At 42.0% G+C, this 20651-nt stretch overlaps 1 protein-coding gene across 3 annotated transcripts in view; it reads right to left on the bottom strand.

The window, feature by feature from the left end:
* Positions 1-20651, bottom strand: part of LOC105433315 (neo-calmodulin) — a 67118-nt gene that overhangs the window by 37825 nt on the left and 8642 nt on the right. Inside the window, exon 1 of one of the 3 annotated variants that reach the window (XM_011648575.3) lies at positions 18653-19543. The exons of 1 other annotated variant lie outside the window; for it this stretch is intronic. In XM_011648575.3, coding sequence (XP_011646877.1) covers positions 18653-18655 — 3 coding nt within the window. In that variant the 5' untranslated portion in view covers positions 18656-19543. Of the gene's footprint in view, positions 1-18303; positions 18457-18652; positions 19544-20651 lie in introns of those variants that run through there. One more of the 3 variants, XM_011648574.3, reaches the window with a different exon arrangement.

The following is a 20651-nucleotide window of genomic DNA, read 5'->3' as shown; positions in this document are numbered from 1 at the left end:
GGCGACGCAAAGTCAAACATTTCGCGCGCCGGGAGGATTAATTTAACATTAACATTTAATACCGTTGCTTTTAGGCGAAACACAGAAAGTTACGATCGGTATACACATCTATTCGAGCATGACGATGTGTCACGGGCAAAACGGCGCCGGTTATCGATGAACGAATGTATCACAGTCGATCGCACTTCGCGCTTCCTTCTGCGAAATAATGATTTTCGCTTCATCACCGATCGCAATCGTTGCTGACAGTCGGGAGCCGGTTACTCTAATGAAAGTAATTACGAAGAAGAATGGTCCTACAATGGCTGTGAATTTCTACCACTTTTAATCGACGAGTTAAACGGGATATGAAATTTACATCCGCCTTTCGCGCCTCTCGCGCATTGTAGATCCTCTGCGGTAGAATTCCGAACATCCCGTGTTCCAATAAATTGCAAAGGTTTTTGCAATTGCGCTTGTTACCTCGATAAGTCCATAAGTCTGAATAAACTTACACACGTAACAGCAATAAAATTTTATAAAGGTGCTAGAGAGTAAAAAAGACTAATTAACGAGCATTACGTCGATTTCTCGTTGTTGTAAGACAAACGCCTGTTAGACAAGTGCCACCATTTTTCTACAAATTTCTAATTTTCATACTGTACTTCCTGGCGACAATTAAATATGAAAATATATTATGTTAAATAGCCGCTTGTAAAATTAACTGAGAAATTTGTTTCATTTTTCTTCTAAAGTCTCGATAGATTTGCGCAAATTTCTTTTCCGTTTATATGATTAAAATTTTGTTGCAGTAAGTTTCATAACATGGGAAAAACGTGACGGGGTAAGGAACAGAGAGAGGGGAAAGGAAGAACTCACTAATATAAATTACATTAGATATTTTCTGGAGTATTATGCATTATGCATTGCGTCGCAAAAGCGACGATATGATTCCGGCAAAATTTTCCTATTTAAAGAACTTAAAGATTTCTTGAATACGAGGACGCGCCCGGGTAACGTCAGATAAATGATACGATATTTTTACCGAGGGAGAACCAGGGAGAGTAATCTACTCGCATTTTTCTGATTTCACGAATATATACCCGTTGGCCAACGAGCCGACGAAGTGGCGCGACGAGTCGTACGACGTGCATTTTTGTTCCGTGACTTTTCGAGAATTTTCCGAGAATTCTTCGAGTGCCGAAAGGATCACAGTTCTGCCTGTAACACACACACATGTGCACACACACACACACACACACACACACACACACACACACACACACACACACACATACGTAGGAGCGCACCTTCCTCTCTTTTATCAGATTACCTCCATAAACCGGGATACCTTCCAAGTGGTATATCAAATATGTGGGTGCCTTCGTCCGCAAAAATATTTGGCACACCTGCGCCTGTAATCACGATGTGGACCACGTTTCACGGAGCGCCGTGTGCGCGCTGCGAGAGTTGAAATAATTTAATAAACGGATGCGATCACACTCACGCAATTCAATAAATCTCAATTACGTATTTGTGTCTATGTTATTGAATTCATATTCTCCATTCTTATTGATTAACGATAATAACACTGCATCAAAGTCGGCGCGAACGCGCGTGTGGCACGATCGCGCGTCAGCCGATGCGGAAGTAATTGTTTTACATTTATTGCAATAATACGTGCGTCCCTCCCCCCCTCCGGTCATGATTATTGCTATCTATTTATGCAAGTCTCTTATTTTGTTCGCGGGACAGCGGTGTGGAATTACCATCGCTCGTCGAGTCGTTCGAAATGTTGTAGTTACGATAGGAAATGGAAATCCCTTAATATTTGATAATGCAGCGGTAATTTATTTTCGCGAGATGCGAACTCATCCGATCCGTTGATTCGTAATCAGTTTAACAAATCAGTCGATCCGATTGTTTCTCCGGGTCTGATGTTCATTTAGTTGCATCAGTCGATTCCCGAACATCCCGGATTGGAAATTAAGCCACGACCGAAGAATTCGAAGAAAAGGTGATCGTATGAATGCATCGGAGACCACAGCAATCCGACCTTCTTATCCCTCGCCCTTAATTCCCTTCCGAATACTTCGCCGCCCAAGGGAAACTTCGTTAACGTCGACGACGACACTAATTGCTTCGCTTGATTCTCGTCAGGCGATGGGACAGGTGAGGCAGCAAGTGCAAGTAGTACCGCATCTTGTCGTTGTCGCAACGGCTGAGACCACGGCCATTATCGTCAACCAATCCTCGTACCGTTACACCCACCCCATGTGCCACTCACGTTCCTCGTTGGTTAAAAATAGCGAAACGAAGGGAGGGAAAAAGAGAGACAAGGGACGGTCCAACTCAAAAGTCCGATCGCGGTTTCGCGAATGCTGACGTTAGCAGCCCCGTTGCATAAACATACGTGATCGGGACCGGGGAGTCTCTGTCGGAAACCGAATTCGAAATACGACGTTCGATACGGATGAGCGAACACCGAGGATTTTGACGTATCGAGGATCGATGAAATTGGTAAAACGTGTGAGCACTTGGGTATGACCGATTTGAGTATGATAAAAAGATGCGAATAGCAGTTTGGCGGACCGTTAAGTTCCACTGATTCATAATGAATCCGGTCTTTTTAGATTTTTGATGAGCGCTGACATCCTTTTATAAAACGAGGCGACGCCTAGCGAGATAGAGTAGAAGATTAAAATTGGAGATTTAAAAAGAGAAAAATTGACGATTATTTGGCTTCGAGTTTGGCCGCGACTTGAATTTAGATCGCGTCTGAAATTTATGATAATTATGCGATAACTTTTTGTTCCGGTGAGTGGCGCAACGCGGAATCCCGCAGCTTCGCGTGATTTAGGATTGTACTTCATTTTGATTAAATACCTGTCCTTTAAAACAAACTTTCGCCCAATACATCGTCCGGGTATATCGGGATTAATATTGTTAACGCAATCCGATGCGCTCGCTCATAAATCAGCGATGAAATCGGGCATCATTTATTCTTTAAATAAATCATGAACGTATATATTATTCCGCGATGGCGAGCGAAGTAAACCCACTCATCCTCTCGTCGCCCAAAAATCTAAATATGCTTCAAAATTTGTTGCGGATCGAGCGAGCGGAAATTATTTTCATGGTAACGTATGTTACCGCTTGCATAATGCAATGGCAAATAACAGGTATTCTCAAATTAGCATCGTACACTCGTCAAGACTGAGGCGGACATCATAATTTGTTAATCCAATGCGAATAGACATGCTGCGAATAAGAGGCTTTGTATCCACCGCTCTAAATTTTTTTTGCATGTTTTCTTTTTTTATTACGTTACACGGCTAACGTGTCTCGTTGAAGACACGTCCGTAAAAGAAAAATCAGGCACTACTTCGTTGACTATTTTGTAAACGCCGCTTCACAGCGTTTTATGAGTTATTTCAGTTCATTCTCTTGAGAAAAGCACGTGCCGGGGAGTTGCAGTGGTTTTCTAATTTTCTTACGTAATGCTTTTTTCAAGAGAAGAAGCTGGAATAAGTAGTGGAATACGATGAAGCAACGCTTATGAAATAATCAGCAAAATTGTATACATGGGAGATGAAACGTTACATGAAAATATTTAAATGGAATCAGTTATGATGACTCAAGAGTTATTGCAACACGGAAAATAGTTGCAACTCGCGGAAGGAAACAAAACAAAACAGATGTCTATATAAACTCTTTTTCAATATCGCGTATTCATCCTTTAAGTATACGTTGCATTCACATATTTAGTTATATCTTGTATATTAATTATAGATTAACGTTGAAAATTCCGCTTTTTCTATTTAACAGTGAGTTCTGTATACAAATATGTGCAAATAAACAGGGATTGGATGAAATAAGGACTTAATTATAAAATTTTTATTTTAAAGAAAATTAAAATAATTCATTACTTTTTTTATTACATAACAAATATCTTTCCATTTTTCTTTTTCATAAATCATATTGTTTTTATCATTACAAGACAATCGAAACACGTTCATATATAACCAATATAAGCAACATCAATTCCCCCTTATTTGTGTTAATCTCTGGAAGAAAAACCTAAGTAGAATTCTACCTTTATTCCAGCCATTCCCTAAATTGATTTTTAAGCTTTTCGTTGCTAACGTCGTTTTTTATATACGTCGTTTTTTTACAGATTACAAAAATAATTAGTCAAAGATAAATGTTGTAAGCGCGTTTGTTCAACGATGGTTTTAGAAGAGTTTTTTTTTTCACGCTTAGAAGATTAAAAAGACACACCGAATTTCCGCGTGTATCTCCGATATTACATTTTACGAGGTTCTATTGGATCTTCGAATAGCTAAAATCGGAACGGATTTCCATACCCGAAATTCCGCACATCGCGAGCGCGGCAATTAGAGCGTCGAGAAAGAAAACATGCGGACGTTAAAGAACATTCGGGGAAGAAGTGGTAGCGTAGGTGAGAGAGAGAGAGAAATCGTGGAAGCGGAAGAGGAGATAGAAGAGGAGGGAATGAAGGTGCAGAGAAAAATCGCGGCTGAAAAAGGAGATTTACGAGCGGCAGGTGGAGGTACGATAAGGCGCGAGTACTCGATCACGCTGTCCCGCATTTTGATTGAATGAGACGGCGAGAGGCGCAGAAGACACCGGCGCGGCTCATTTCCGCGCCCGCCGCGCGGAAATTTGCATGCCGATCAGCGATCGCGCGAGTCTGCAACCCGCGAAGATAGCGGCCGCCGAGGGGGGCGGGGGGAAGGGGGAGGGGGATGGGATCTCGGTGTATACGTTACAGGACGGCAGGAAGCGGCAGGGTGCGGTATCGCGTCGCGCCGATAAGGGCTTCCGTTGATACTCGCGACAGGGACGCGGAGGAGGTCATCGAAGACAGTTATTGATATCTGATGATAGACGCGAGGATGAAACTCGCGAGATCGGATTGGAGGCCGACGTGCGTTGTAGCGAGACAAAATTGTCTTCAGCGACATACCAGATCCGTTGGGGTTGTATTAACTCCCTTCCTGCCCGGTTGCGTTTTACCTACGCGTGAAAGCGTTTCTGTAATTTGCGGGCTGTGACGTACTTTATCGGCGAATGAAGTTTTTTTTTTTTTTTTTTTTTTGAAAACAGGAAATGAAATTATTGTACGTTATGGTTTAACATAATCTTCGGTAAGATCCGTTACAATATTGAGTTACCGAAGCGTAGCTAAGAAAGTTTCTATAATTTATGCGCCGCAACGTATTTTATCGTGGATAATCAGATTTTATCGGTCCCTTTTTACATTTGTCTGCTCGACGAATCCGAATCGCAGCGACTTCCGGATCACCGATCATCGATTCGATTCAATCACTGACACAATAAGAAATTATTCAACGGAGACGAAGATACAGAGGCGACCCGATAGGTCATCCTCCCGATCATTTCGCATCTTCTTCCCCCCCCCCCCACCCCACCCCACCCGTCTTTCTCCGAGCGGCAATGACGTCAATGGAGGAAACCGACGCGCTTCCAAATTGACTGTAATACATCGACTAATTAACGTAATACCGCGAGTTGTAACGAGCGTATAATACTCAATGCTCGCACTAGATCTAAAGCGGTCGATCTCGCCCCGTGATTCGATTTCCCCCGTGTACCAACAGCGCGGGGTAGCTTAAGCGTCGGCGGGATAAGTAATTGCCTCTCGGGCGCGTTTCGATTTAACGGAAGCGCCGCGGAATGAGGTCTCTTCTCGGCGGGCGGATAGCCCTGAAATCTCGGGGCAAAATTCACCAGCATTTTTCAAGATATCTAGATAAGACACAACCCACTACATCAGTCGTCGAGTATCCTGTTAAGGCGCACACAAAGCCCTCGTTTCGCCTCATTCCTTCCCTCCCGAGCCATTCGGGGCTAATTCCCATAAAGTTTTACAGAGCGCGCAAATTTAAAATTACTGTGCCTCTCTCTCGTTGAAACAAAGTTATGAATATGCCGCGTGTGGTGTACTACGCGACCACTTTTTTTCCCTTTGTGCTTTACTCCTTCCCCTTCATAATAATTCTGAAAAAATAAAAGGGGAGTATATTTAGAGATCTTGGAGAACTTGTGTTAAATATTTTCCCGGGAGGAAGAGCGATCTCATAATCGCCGACGTCGAAAATGCGAAACGTAAAGTAATATTATCTCTTACAAAGTGGGCTACATAATTTGATCAATTTTTTTATTGCTATTACGAAAAAGAATCTCCGAGAATCTGTTTTTTCTTTATGTGAAATAAAAAAGAGAAACTAATAAAGATAAGATGGAGATAGTATGTATGTCGAGGTGTATATGGTGGTTAATCAATCGTTTTCGATTGTAGATATGCGAGATTACCAGGAATTAACCGATTAATCACCATAACGGGAAGGACGACAAATGCATTGATGAACTCGTTAGCGCTGCGGTTAACCGCCTGTTTACAACCGATTTCGTGTTCGACGCCATCGTCGAATATAATTGCGATTTCGATAAGCCTAATGATTGTACGTCGTAATGTTCATAAACCGATCTGAATTACAATAGCTATCATGAGGCAGAAATGAAATTAAAGCGTCAGACACAACATCGCTGCTGTAAAAATTGTTATTATTAATTGTTATTATTTAATACAAAAAAGTAATTTCCGATTTTTGTAGATTTAATATCATCAGTAATAATTGTGGACAAAAGCATTCTTTAGAAATTATGTAAAAAGTTATTTGTAATATTAATCTCTAGTAAATAATTATTGCTAAATGATTACTAAAAATATATAATGACGTCCTCAATGGACAATTCCCATTAATGATAATTGAAAAAGCGTCAGAATAACAATACATCAGAATAACAAAGAGTAATTAAAAATAACTGAAGTACAAATCGATACTACGAGATGTAATAATCGGTAGCGCTTTGAAAAAAAAGAAAGAGAAAAAAAAACGAACTACCCTCGTGTGTCTGTACGAGGTAGCTACGACAAAGAATAAAACATCGATCAAAAGAAAACACACATCCGCTGCTTGCCAACACTCCATCCGTATTCTGCGTAGGCTTGGGAAACGAAATATTGTCTTAACGTATATACTTGGATAAAACCAAGTTTCCGCCGCGAAGCCGTTTCCATAAAATTATACAGTTACACACGTACATTGCAAGTACGTATTAATTTATGTAGCGGTAATAATAATAAAATTAATATCGATGCGGATGTTCAGAATTGTTAGCACGGAATAAATAAATTGATGCTTTCGTAAAAGAGATGTAGCTCACAGAAACGCAATACAGAGCGCCGGGCCAGTTTTACTGAAATATTAGTAGATCGCTGAGAGACTCGCGGTTTTCTTATCAAAGTATATCGAAATTTATTGCGAGACTGATAAACGTGATAAAAGCGATATAACTCTTAGCCGAGTTCATAAACCGCTGCACAAAGGATCTTTCCACTATTCATTCCTTAAGAGCATTCAACTCAAGGATGAATACTATTGAGATATAAAAATAAAAGATTCGACACATTCGCACATATTTTTTGTCGCTATTTAATCACTTTTTCCGATTGATTTTATTTTCAATTGCATTGACAACATATTTCACATGTAAAAATTATAAATCGGTTAAAAACATATCGCGTTTAAGACGTGCGCTTTATATTTTTATTATGAAAAATGCACGTATTGCGACGTGTAGCTTTTGCTCATTAATCTATTGTTAGTTTTGCAAAATAAATCGCATAATGTAACCACGAAAATGCGGGGCACATTGTTGCACGACAAATATTTGTTTTTCGCTTCGCAGACACCTTCGCAAAGTCCGGCTTTTTTCCGGCGCATCCAACATCACGAAATTACGTAACGCAAGTATTTAGTATTTCAGAAAGAAGAGAGTTTTCCTGACGAAATCGCGTGCGGCAAACATTAAAACGTGCGCGGTAGACGTTAAAACTTTTCCTTTGGCAGAAAAATGTATCGCAATCAGAGTGCAGCGATCGCTCAACCGGAAGGTGAGCAATTGTCAGAGATGTAATATTGTTTCATCCCTAATGCATTTGGCGCAATGCGCTAAAAAAGGATTTTTTTCGTTTTCTCGTGCGCAAAGAGCAGAGGTATATCGTGCACGCGCCGATAATTGCCGAAAATCACGCGAATAGTATCATGGATACTGAAAAATGCAATTCGGATTGAATCGCAAAGTTACGATCTGAAAAATCGGTACCGGCATCAGCGCGAATCGGGCCAACATTCTAATCGCGCGGATGCGCCAAGTACGAGCTAGCACGAAAATCGCCCACGTGCTTTACAATCGAGACAAAAGGATGGAGAACGAGTGGAGGATGCAAAGTGAGACCGAAACGAGGAGAGCCGGGGGGGGGGAGAGGGGTGAGAACGCGACTGTGAGTGAGAAGGATGGGTGGAGGAGACATCCAGAGAGGAGGAGAGATCAGTACTACTCTCTCCTCACCTCCGATTTAAAATGCCACGAGACGCCCGGTTGCAATGTATCTCGCAATTCTCCCTGTCCCTCTCTCTCTCTCTCTCTCTCTCTCTCTCTCTCTCTCTCTCTCTCTTTCTCCTATATTTCATCTCCTGTCCTCACTTTTCATGATTCCCGGTAAAACGAGGGCTTACTCAGCAAAGACTTTAAGGTACCTGCAGCTTGCACATTCGAGTGCAGTACCTGAGCACACACCCCGCCGAGTTCGTGAGCGGCCTCGAAATTTTTTATTACAACGTCGCGCGGAAGCGAAATATTTTCGAAAAATGAGAAACTCGCTTATTCATAATCCGTACCGTGTACCGGATCCGCATTTCGCCGTACTTTCTGTGAATGACGTCAGAATAAATTACAACGCACGATGTAATAAAAGATTACACGGTCCCTGTCCGTCCGGTATGGCTGATTTATTCAGCGCGCTCAACTTTGTTTGCTCTTTACACAATCTATAGAATATCGAGCAACAGGAGGTACTCGCGGTCGGCGAGTAGATATATTCCTGCAGGAATACGTCGCCCGCACGTGTGTGCACAGGAAAATGCTTCTCCGTGTTATCGTTGACTTTCGCTCGTGTTGAATTCGAGTTACGAATGACGTTCAACGTTGCAATAATACTAACGGGCAGAGCAAGAAAGAGAGAAAGATGACGATACGGACGGGGAGAGTTATAATTCCTAACTTTTGCCCGCTTTTTTGTGTGGGGCGTATCATGAATGCGATTCCGTATACGAGAAATTGGGGGGAGAGGGGGAGGGAGACGTTTCTTGAGCGAACGATACTATCGCGCTGAATGCGGAAGCGTCGAATGCGAGCCAGGCATCAAGTTGATCTAAATGCGAGCCCGCACTTAACGCATTCAGAAAGGAAATGTGCATTAAGATGCAGAGAAAGAGACAGAGAGAGAGAGAGAGAGTAAACGAGAGAGGAAGAGATAAAGAGTGACATCGTGAGAACTTTGCGTTTCCGCGAAATCCATTTTCGTGGCCGGCAACGAAACAGTTTGCACTAATCTACTGATTATGTTAATCTTTCTCCTACGGCAAGAGATTCTTCATATATATTGTTATCGCGACTATATTTTGGTAGTATCCAATACTATTTTCGTACTTTGAAAAATTAATTAAATTTCATAATTGTCATAAATATAGTTTGCCAGAATTATTTCGTTTTCTCTCAGTTGCTAAACACAAGTAACATTACACGAAATTGACAACATCGACTCGTGAATGTGGAGAACAAAAGCATTAGATAGTCCCGCGACTCTGATGGATGTAACATCGATTATAGGCGCGGTAACAAGTTAGTGGCCACGTTTCTAGTGAACCTCATTCATGTCAAAGCGCGTTGAGTAAGTTTTTTATCGCGTTAACCATCCTGTTGCGTGCACAGTATGTGTCCACTTCTATCTTTCAAACTGGAACGAACTCGGAGTTATCCGGGCATTCGTTTTTGTCAAAACGCCACCGATTAGTTATGTGACCCGAACATCTTATTAACAATATTAGATTAAAGAGAGAGAGAGAGAGAGAGAGAGAGAGAGGGGGGGAGGGAAGGGAACGTACAATTCGCTCAAAGGAATAATTGTCGCGAACATGCAACAGTGAACTGTATTAATATTTCTGGCTATAATATATATTTCAAAACGCAATACTTTTTTTAGAGAACTTGAAAAATATGCGTCTATAATTTTGTTTTAAATTTAATTCATCGATAAAATATGAGATGAAAGAGATGCGGTTTGAGCTAATGATAAAGTATCGATTATGAGGTATCACAATTTCACACCACACATTTAAGCTATCGATAAATATATTAAAAAAATATTAATTTATCGCGCTATATATATATAATCTGTGCACACTTTTCCATTGGAAGTAATTTGTAATATAAATCAGATTCTTACGCTCAGATTCTTCTTTATTGTAAACTAACCGCGGAAAGAATTTTCTCTCGATATCGTGACTTGAATATTCATGTAATCATGTAATTAAATCTTATTATTCATATGATTCAGATGACGTTAATTTACGTGTAATAAAGTATCATAAAAATTTTGCCTTTCTGCAGGAAGAATTTGTCTGGAACCTTCCGCAGCCCGTTGCAGATATTAATCAATTGGGTCAATTAAACTTTTATAAGAGTGCGAGGGAGCGGACTCAGTTGAATGTAAGTTTATCAGTGACGAGCGCACTCGGTACTTTTGTTCGCGCCACTTAAGATGGGATTATGAAATTATGGATCGCATCAATAGTGGCCGTAAAATATTCTCCGGCCGATATTTTAAGACGGTGTCTCCCGACATTATTCTACCAATTAATGCACCTTCTGACATTCAACTACCATCTTCGGATAATTTGGATCATTTCCTCAACAATATTTTTTTTATAAAAGAATACAGCATGAAACTTTATTCGTTAATTGAATCTATCTGAATAAAGAGTGTTGAATTTTTCTTTAAACTTATTTTTAATTAAAAAGTTTGTTTCTATTTAAAATTATGATATTAATACATAAAATTATAAATAAAGATAAGAATAAAATATATGTGAGAATAATCAAGAATAAATTAAAATATATTTTTAGAGGTACAATATAATCTTCTTTAAATTTATATTAAAAATAATGACTAATAATTTTAATTAATATGAATATGTTATCAAGAAAAAAAACATTCATCAATTTAAAAGAAAAACATTCATCCTATATTTATTGATTAATTAGAATTCGTCCAATAATTAGAATTTATTCAATATTCGCATTCATAAATTTATCACTCTCGCGAATAAAAATTTTATTGATATGACAGAGAGAGAGAGAGAGAGAGAGAGAGAGAGAGAGCGAGAGAGAGAAATATAAAAAAAATATTTGTACCTAATATCAAAAGTTGTCGCTATCTTAAATTTATATCTCTTCTCTCATTTTTCCAAATTTCAATAAGGGCAATTTCTAATGAATCAGTAAATAATTTCTGATTAATATCGCGATTAATATCAGTTTTCACCGACTTCTCTAAATTCTGACTTTTCGGAATACGATTAGAGTTTTGATTAATTTTCTCCTCTAATTATATCTCATCTAATTATATTTTTTCACTTCAATTACATTTCACATTCTACTATACATCAAAATTAAATTCTGCAAAAATGTACGCATAATGTATCAATAAAGAGCGATGACTTTGTTTCCTAAGCTCCAAGACTTTATTGTGTCGTCATGCCGCGTTTAGGAGCAAAATGCTCGTCCGCGAAACATCGCGAAAATCCTACGGGGATCCCACGCGAGGGCGATAATGATTCGGTAATGGTTCACGTCCTCTCCATGCATATGGGATTTTGCGGTGGTATAATGGATCATAATGCACGCTGCCAACGACGGTGATGATCTGGCAAAGGACACGACGCGATTGCGTAGCCTGCTTACTCACGGTTCCCTTGATGTATTCTCCGCCCGATTTCTTTTACGCGCGCTCTCGCGCTTCCATAAAAAAACTTCTCGCGGCGCGTAAAATAATCAATATGTCCTACATCTGCGTCGATACGCGTCAATATGTGTCAATATGATACATAATATGTATCAGTCGAAACTGATATAGCGATATTCTTCACTCGCGGTAAAAATAGGACGCGCGTAAATCTGCTCGCACGAGATGCACAATATGTCGTATGATCACACGTGGTCAAAGTATTCAGATATTTGCGATATAAATTAACGTTCGTAACTCCCCTCTCCCTCCACTCGGGAGATCTAAATTTCATATTGCTAATTTTGTAAAATATGTAGAACATTTAATTAACCTTTTGTGTAAGGCGGGAACGGATACGAGGTGCGTAATTAGCGCGGACTTATATTACATTAAAGGGAACGAATAAAACGAATAAATTTTTTTCTCCCGCGAAAATAAGTTTTACCTTTCATTACATTTTTCTATGCGGCAGGATATTACCGCTGTCCATTTAACTAATAGGCTGCCATTGTACATGTTTGAAAACAGCCCGTGTATAAAGCGATATATATATATATATATATATATAAAGCGGCGTGCAAAATGGGGCCGAAAGGTATCCTAAAATACAGGCCACGTAAAATACATTTTAAGTGCACACTCGTTATTCGCCGTATATTTTTACTGCTCTTGCTCGAGATAATTCTAATAGAAAACATAAAAGCGACGATATACGCGGCGGTCACGTTAGGTTAAACGACTCGCGTGGTACAAGCGCGTTATATGAGCGGGTTATCTCCGCGGGTACGATCGGATGCATTAGAGCTATTGAATTCGCACTGGTGAACGCCAGGTATCTCGATGGCGCGCGATATTGAGCGACGCTGGAGTTATAATACGACACACCGGGATATAATCGAATTACAAGAAAATCCCGTTCAATTTCCCATTAAGTAGTCCTTACCTCGCGTCATCTTTACCTCGCGATCTCCGATGTATCCCGCGACAGAGCTTACTCTCGCCGTGCTCTCGTCGTGTCCTTCGTCTTCTAAGCTCATGATTTATGCGCGCGTTTTGCCGCGGGACATTTTCCAGCGTGTTCTCATTTCGTTACTTTGCACCGTTCACCGCGCGTTTCCCCGGGGCGAAAATCGAATTCACGTGCACAAAGTACGCGCGGCGCGAATTGTTAATGCTTAAGAGGCTGAGCGAGTTCGCGTGTGCACTAACTCCTAAACCAAGTTTTCGTCATTTCGCGCGTTTTCTTAGAGACTACCGCGGATATCAACCGGACCGAGTGACACGTCGCGCCGAGATGTTTTACTTAACGGAGTTAGTCGCCAAGCTTCCCCAAAGAGACGTGTCTTTGCTCGTCTGAAAACTACGCGCACGCTGCTTTTAAGGCGTCCCAATTCGTTAATTGAAGAAGTTGAATCACGTAGAGAGACATTCTAAGCCTTTTCAAGCTGATGACAATTACTCGAAAAAGTTCCACATATGGCTGTGTGAGTGAAAAGCGCGGTTTTATTGAAACACAGACAAGGGATCTGTGTTCCGATGTTATTTTTTTTTCCACCGTAAAAATATTAGGCTCTATCGGGCACGAATAAAATTAGAATATAAAAGATAACAATCAAGAACGTCCCGTACTACGTGGCGAGGGATTTCGACGCCTGGAAAATTCTTCGTGCGATTTTATAGGAGACCAAGAAGATGGATCTCGAGGATATAGTTGCGTATCAAAAGTGGCCAAGCATCTCTCCGGTTTATGTCACGTAAGAGTCTCTCGTAAACTATGTATATCGCATATACAAACGACAACGCGCTGAGATAAATCGAGTAAGTATAGTCGTAACGAAAGTAGTAAATAAAAGGACTTCGTTCAAGCAGATGTTAGCGTTATGATAAAATTACGTCGATGAACCTTGTAGAGCCTGTTTCTAATCGTTATTTAAATTTATCCTCGCTTATATTTTGAAACAAATATAGAACAAAACTCGTTGCGACTCAGCGTGCAGCAATTAATCTCTTAACTATGCGCACGCAAGCCCGATCGCGAATTTCATGTTCCATTCGATTCGCGGCCGTAAATTCGCGTCTTTCTCGCGGTTACGGAACAACCTATCGAGAACTATCTGTACATCGATAAACCCTATCACAATTGACTCCGCAGATGGTATTTAAGCGCCGGTGTGTGTTGCCGGTCGCCGGTCCGTATCTACACTGCGTCTCCGTCTATTTGTCTCGTCGTACGACACAACGAACTCGACCGGAATTTCCCGTCTGCACGGTCGGAATGTAACGTCGCACGATAAAGGCACTCGGGGTATGACACCCTCGCAAAAGTCGTAGACTCGCCCCCGGGGGACAATGCTCGGACCCGCCGCCTCTCCCTTTGGTGCGCGGCATTCGGCACACACACACACACACACACACACACACACACACACACACACACACACACACACACACACACACACACACACACACACACACACACACACACACGCACGCACGCACGCACGCACGCACGCACGCACGCACGCACGCACGCGCTCTCTCTCTCTCTCTCTCTCTCTCTCTCTCTCTCTCTCTCTCTCTCTCTCTCTCTCTCTGTGTGTGTGTGTGTGTGTGTGTGTGTGTGTGTGTGTGTGTGTGTGTGTGTGTGTGTGTGTGTGTGTGAGGGGGAGGGTGTCGGTCGGTCCCCCATGTCACCGAAATGTGTCGGAAAATGGAATTTCTACGAAGGAACTCTGTGCACGTCTCCTATGTGAAGTGACGCGGTTCGGATAACATCGCCACATATACAAATAGACACATTTGAAAGATACATGCGAATGATATCGCATGCAAAAGTAATGCCATACTATATCGAGATCATTGACACTATCAAGACACTGGGATACGTCAAGGTTCATTGCATCCCGTCGAATCCGCGTGCGTGATAGAAATTCGCAAATTCTTCATTCGTATCTCGCATTTCGATATTCACCATGTTTGCGAGCATAAAATTTGCTCATTCGATAAATAAAAATTCTGGAAGCATTAACCCGACATATAAAGAAAGATGATATAATAGATGTTACATATTTTCTGCAAAAATATCTTTTGATATTAAACAAAGTAAACGAAAAAATGTCAAATGTATAAGAAATATTAAATGAAATATTAAATAAAAACAATATAAATGAAAAATAAAGTGTATTTTATTTTCTTGTTTCATATATTTTTTATCTAGCTTTGATTATTATGTATATTTCTCTTTTCCATATTTTTATGTTTTTCCGGTAGAAAGTAATCACCGTGAATATGAAGTTTTTACGATGTTTTTTATTATTTTTATCATAAATGATATAAACCTTAAAATATGAACAAAGCGTGGATTCTTTAACTCATTTCGATATGCAGAATTATGCAGATAAATGAAGCAGACATGCAATTTTAATATGTATAATTATACATGCCATTGCCAGAGTATGTAACGGGACTAATGTGAAACGTCTCTACTTCAGTTTTAAAATAAAAACAGATCAAAGAGACGGTTCACTCAAATTTGCACGCATGAGAGATTTTTCCAACTTCGTCAGAAATCGTGAAAGAACGCGAAGAACACGAGTTCCCCCTTTGGATTCCGTCTCTCTCAAATGTAATTACTCGCGAAGGGAAACTTCTCGACGCGATAAGCCGTCCCTTAAATCCATACGCGGAAGATCGGAAACGTATTTGCGAGTGTTACGGACGAACAGCCGCCTGTATATCGAAAATTACGTGCACGCGTTAATACACTTCGCTACTTTAATTAGGGCTAATTAAATATTTCTACGGGGAGGGGGACGGGCGAAAGAGCATTTCGTCCGTTAATCGAACGGCGGACATTCGAGGTCCCGCCACCGCAGGCAAGTGTCGACCGAGCCACCCTCGCTTTGAACCCCCGTAATCGACGCGTTCGCAGTAATGAATCTCGCGGTTAACGCTAATGCGCGGCAGACGATGAACTTATTTCGCGTGTGCCTGAAACTTTCTCTCTCTCTCTCTCTCTCTCTCTCTCTCTCTCTCTCTCTCCCCTCCCTCCCTCCCTCCCTCTTGCTCACTCGTGAGAATTCAATGCGGAACGATACTCGCAAAGAAGAGAGCGATCTCCTCGGGTCTCGATTCGTATGCAATGGTCACGCGATCGCTTTCAGCAACATGTTCTCGCCTGTCTGACATAATACTGACAGCTACCACTTCACCGGCCACCCATGGAAGCGCAACATCTACTTTCCCCGTGGAAACCATCCGGTTCTTCGCGTGTATTCGAGCAAAGTATTGCTTTTCAATTCGCGAGTCTCAGGAGGCTTCATCTCCTCCTACATGTTTCGCGACTCCGCGACACGGATACCACCCCAACATTTTGGTTATATATATATATATATATATATATATATATATATATATATATATCGATAACGAGGGTGAGAAAGAAGCATGTTTTATGTATGATGACGCGAAGATTTTTCTTTTTTTTTCATCTTTGTACATCGCGTCGCAATCCGTCTCGGAACATCAATTTTATTCTCTCTTTTCCATCTACGTTACTTAGCCGTATCTGCCTCAATCGATAGGCTATTATTAGCAGATAATTGACTTATCGAGAAAAAAATGGGCTCGTGCAATCCATGGGCTTTCATTTTGGATTACAATGGCGCGGTGGGTAGCGCACGCAAGCACGCGTATCACGCATCGCTGATCATCGAAGGCATAATTGCGTGTAAACGAATACGTAGGAACGCAGTTAATTGCACATTATTTCAGCGTGACGTGCGTCTCGTAAATAAAAAATAAAAATAGAAATCTCCATACACCCGTGCAGCATTCTTGTGGCATTTGGCGTCGAATTGAGAATTCGTTCATTTCGAAGCCGATTGAAATGATCGAGAGAAATATTCCGACGATCCGTTTACGTACGCGGCTGAGCAAATATTAATTGGCGGCCATTGTGCAAGTCCGCCAATTAAGAAATTTTTACGGATCGCGTCACTCACAGCAGCGAAACAACTTTATCCTTTGAAAGTGCCTCTAACGAGGGTATGGGCGCAGATGTGCGCTCCAAGTTCCCCGGAATTCGGCAAGTAAATTATCAACGAAAAGCGGAATTGTACACATGAACGCAGATGTTAAAAGTTAAGTGTCTCTCCCGAACACCGAGCAATTCGATGGTTGAGCCCAAGTTAAACTTGAAAATTTCTTTAGATTTGCGTAAAGAGCTTTTTGGAGTATCGCAAGAAACATAGAAAATTAGGGAGAAAAATCTCTTTCGCAAAGACGAGAAGTATACACAAATAAGGGGAGGGAATAGAGAAGGAGAAGGGGGGGAGAGGTAATGCGCAATGGGGTGCATCTCCAATCTTCGAGAGTACACGAGGCTGCTCGGGACTATAATCCTTTTCCTTCGGGAATTAACCGAGCAATTATTATTATTAATTCACAAGCGCATCGTTGCAAATAGTATCTTACCGAAACGTAAGTCAAACTCGCAAGTCGGTTGAAGTTTAAAATTTAGCGAGTGACGTTACAATTATTTTTTAAGATATACTCTTTGCGTGAACTTCGATTCTGATTATTCTACGTGTAATCGACTTGTCGATAAAAAAAGTAAAAATTATTAACGAAACACTGGAAACGCATTAGCGATTTCTAAACTGTTGTTTTCCCCGCAAATTCCATCGAATTAATATCACGACAAATTACTCGCGGATTTCTATTTAAATTCGAGGTATTTTGATTTCAAGGCAAGAGTTTCTAAAATTAGACAAATCCCATTGCTGTAAATAGGTATTGAGCGACAAACGTCCGAGTGACGATATCACGTCGATACGATCAGAGGTGCAAAGTGGATCGACAATTATGCTTCACGATCCGTCAAGCTCTCCATGATGGGAAGCAAGGATGGTTAAGCTCCGAAGCAGAATGTCAATGAATAAACGTAAATTATGCACGGCGTGAACTAAGTGAGGAATTCTAATAAATAGTCGCGTGCTAAGCTTTATTGCTCACGTGTCCGTAGATGAGATTAATGGAATGTATGACGAATATTATACGTTTAGCAACATCCGCTTGTTAATTATAACAAAACTAATTATATAGTATATCATATATTATCAGTTGCATTCCAAGTCACGGTTTTGGACTTAAATTTTACGAGCACACTCGGGAGTCGAAACTCGAAACGGGGTATTCACGAGCGCGTGACGACCAGCGCGAATAGAAAATTCGAGGTATTTTACTTCTTAATTATATTAGAAATTTAGTTCACATTCTCTCGGAGAAATTGACGCGGATGAAACTTAACTTCAAAAACCAATTCCCCGTCAATCAGGAATCGGAATCATGTCGATATCTTGTACCTTTCTCGCTGCAACGGCGAACATCGTTACCCTGAAACTTCCCGGAGGCGGAAGGTACAATCGCGACGAGTGCTGTGCGACAACTGCGAACTAACTGCATTCAAAGCGAAGTCGAAGCACATATGTCCTCCTACGTCGAGAAAGCGGGAAACTAAACGGGGGCCGAGTCAGTGGCCGCGCGGACATTCCCGGTATGTGTCGACGAGAGAAAGAGGGAGAGAGATAGACGTAGATACGGAGAACGGGGGGGAGAGAGAGAGAGAGAGAGAGAGAGAGAGAGAGAGAGAGAGAGAGAGAGAGAGAAAGAGGGAGAGAGAAAGAGATAGGAACGAGAGATCGAGAAACTCACCATCAGCAACTTGACCTTGTTAACCAAAGGGGACGTTGTAAGGAACTTGTTGACGGCCGTCAATATTTTCCCTTCCAACGTGGCAGCGCTTCCGGCGTCTTGTCCTCGCGAGCATCCGGGCCCGATGTCCGCCCCCTCGCCGGGACTGGGCAACAACTCCCGGCAGTCGCCCGGCTCGAGATCCCTCTTCTTCAGCTCTCCCCGCGGGCCCTCGTGGCTCTGCTTTTTTTCTGTGCACCGCCGCACCCTCAACGATCACGCTCAGCACGTGTCGGCATCAGAACCGGCGACCGGCTGGCCCGGGGGCGACCTCCGCAGCCCTTAGGGCATCCAGTGAGTAATTGTTCGTTTCGTTTCGTCCGATGATTCGAGAATTCAGTCCGAAAACTTGCTGACGAGTTTTAGTTCCAGCCCTACCGACTTCTTGATGCCCTTCGAGAACTTTGCGACCTCTCCGAGTGACGTACCTGAGCGCGGTACCAAATGGAGCGTGATTGGTACCACAGTCTCGATCGGCAATGACTCGAGTGTTCGTATTAACAGCGGCACGTCGTGATCAAAGAAATTGCGCTCCCGCTTGGATTTATCCGTAAGATTTACAGGGATACGTAAGATTATGCTGATACGCGCGTAATGCGCGTAATTGACGACGCTTTTTTCTTTTTCGCTTTTTTTTTTCTTTTTCTTCGATATTCGTCGTAGAAGAGATCACGATGTTATAATTTTGAACGATGAATCGTCGCTGGACTTTGATACAGAGTAACGATAATGTCGTGCACGCGACGTCGACCGCGAGCTTCCGGATGGCTGTCACTCCTCGAGGTCCCGACAGTGGCGCGTTCTCGACGTGGACTGAAGTCCGGAACGGTCCAACGGATGCTGCGACTCGCTCCAGAGGCCGAAGAACGCGCGAGCGCGCGAGAGGAACGCGGCGTGCGAGATGTAGAGAGAGGGGGAGGGGCGGAGGAAGAGGGAGCGATGGGGAGAGAGAGAGAGACAGAGAAAGAGAGAGAGAAAGGGTGGCGGAAGCGAGGCGTGAGAGGGAGGATTCTCTCGTGGAAAATGGGGGGAACGAGATCCTCTATCTCTTTCCCCTTTTTCACCCTCTTTCTCTTTCTATCTTTCCATCTCTTTATCTCCATCTCTATTTGACGAAGAAGGGATGCAGAGTGGGTTATAGGAGGGTCTCTCTCTCTCAGGGGTTCGGAGGTTTCGGAGTTTCGACGCCACTAGTTGCTGGTAAACCTCGCAGATTTTCGCGCCGGATGCGACGCCGGCTACTCCGACGCTCCCTATTTTTGCTCCCTCCCTATTTTTTCTCTCTCTTTCTCTCTCTGTCGGCCTCTCTTCTCTGAGATACACAATGGGTTTATATGAGTTACAGGTTGGCCGGATCGACGAATGTTTTTGTAGATGTTATCGGGGAATTGATACCCTCATGAATCTGACATGATATAGAAAAACGGCATCGTTCAGATAGTGTATCGCCGATGAAATTCCCGCGGGAAAACGAAAAACGTTAGAACGAATTTGATTTATTTGGATTACCACGTGATCCCACATTTGATTTTCAAACGGATAAATTGTTACGAGCTATGACTATTGACTCGTACAATTATTGATTAAACTCGGCCGCGCCAGAAGACCGCGGTTTTTCGTTTTACGCAAGAGGTCCCGGAATGGAAGATCCGAAATTGTTACGCGGACAATGTACACTTTGCAAAAATAATTTATCCTCGGTTAGCGGAGTGGAGTACGAGCGGAGTACCGAAATCAATTCCGCCAAACACGTTTAGAATTGGCATTCCCGGTACGTCCGATCGATGGTTCCGGGAAGAGAAAGGACGTCGAATATATTTCTTCTTCCCAAATTGGAAGAATCGCCTCGCGCGGTCTCTGCTTATCGGTTCTTTATCCTATTTGGCTAAAACAACGCCCGGCGCGGGATTCGCAAACATCTTGTTAAACGTAATATCCCGTTAAGCGGGACGAACATCCC

The sequence above is a fragment of the Pogonomyrmex barbatus genome, unplaced genomic scaffold (genome assembly GCF_055798465.1).
Source record: "Pogonomyrmex barbatus isolate J1 unplaced genomic scaffold, ASM5579846v1 scaffold1, whole genome shotgun sequence".
NCBI lineage: Eukaryota > Metazoa > Arthropoda > Insecta > Hymenoptera > Formicidae > Pogonomyrmex > Pogonomyrmex barbatus.
This window is presented reverse-complemented; position numbering and strand designations above follow the sequence as displayed.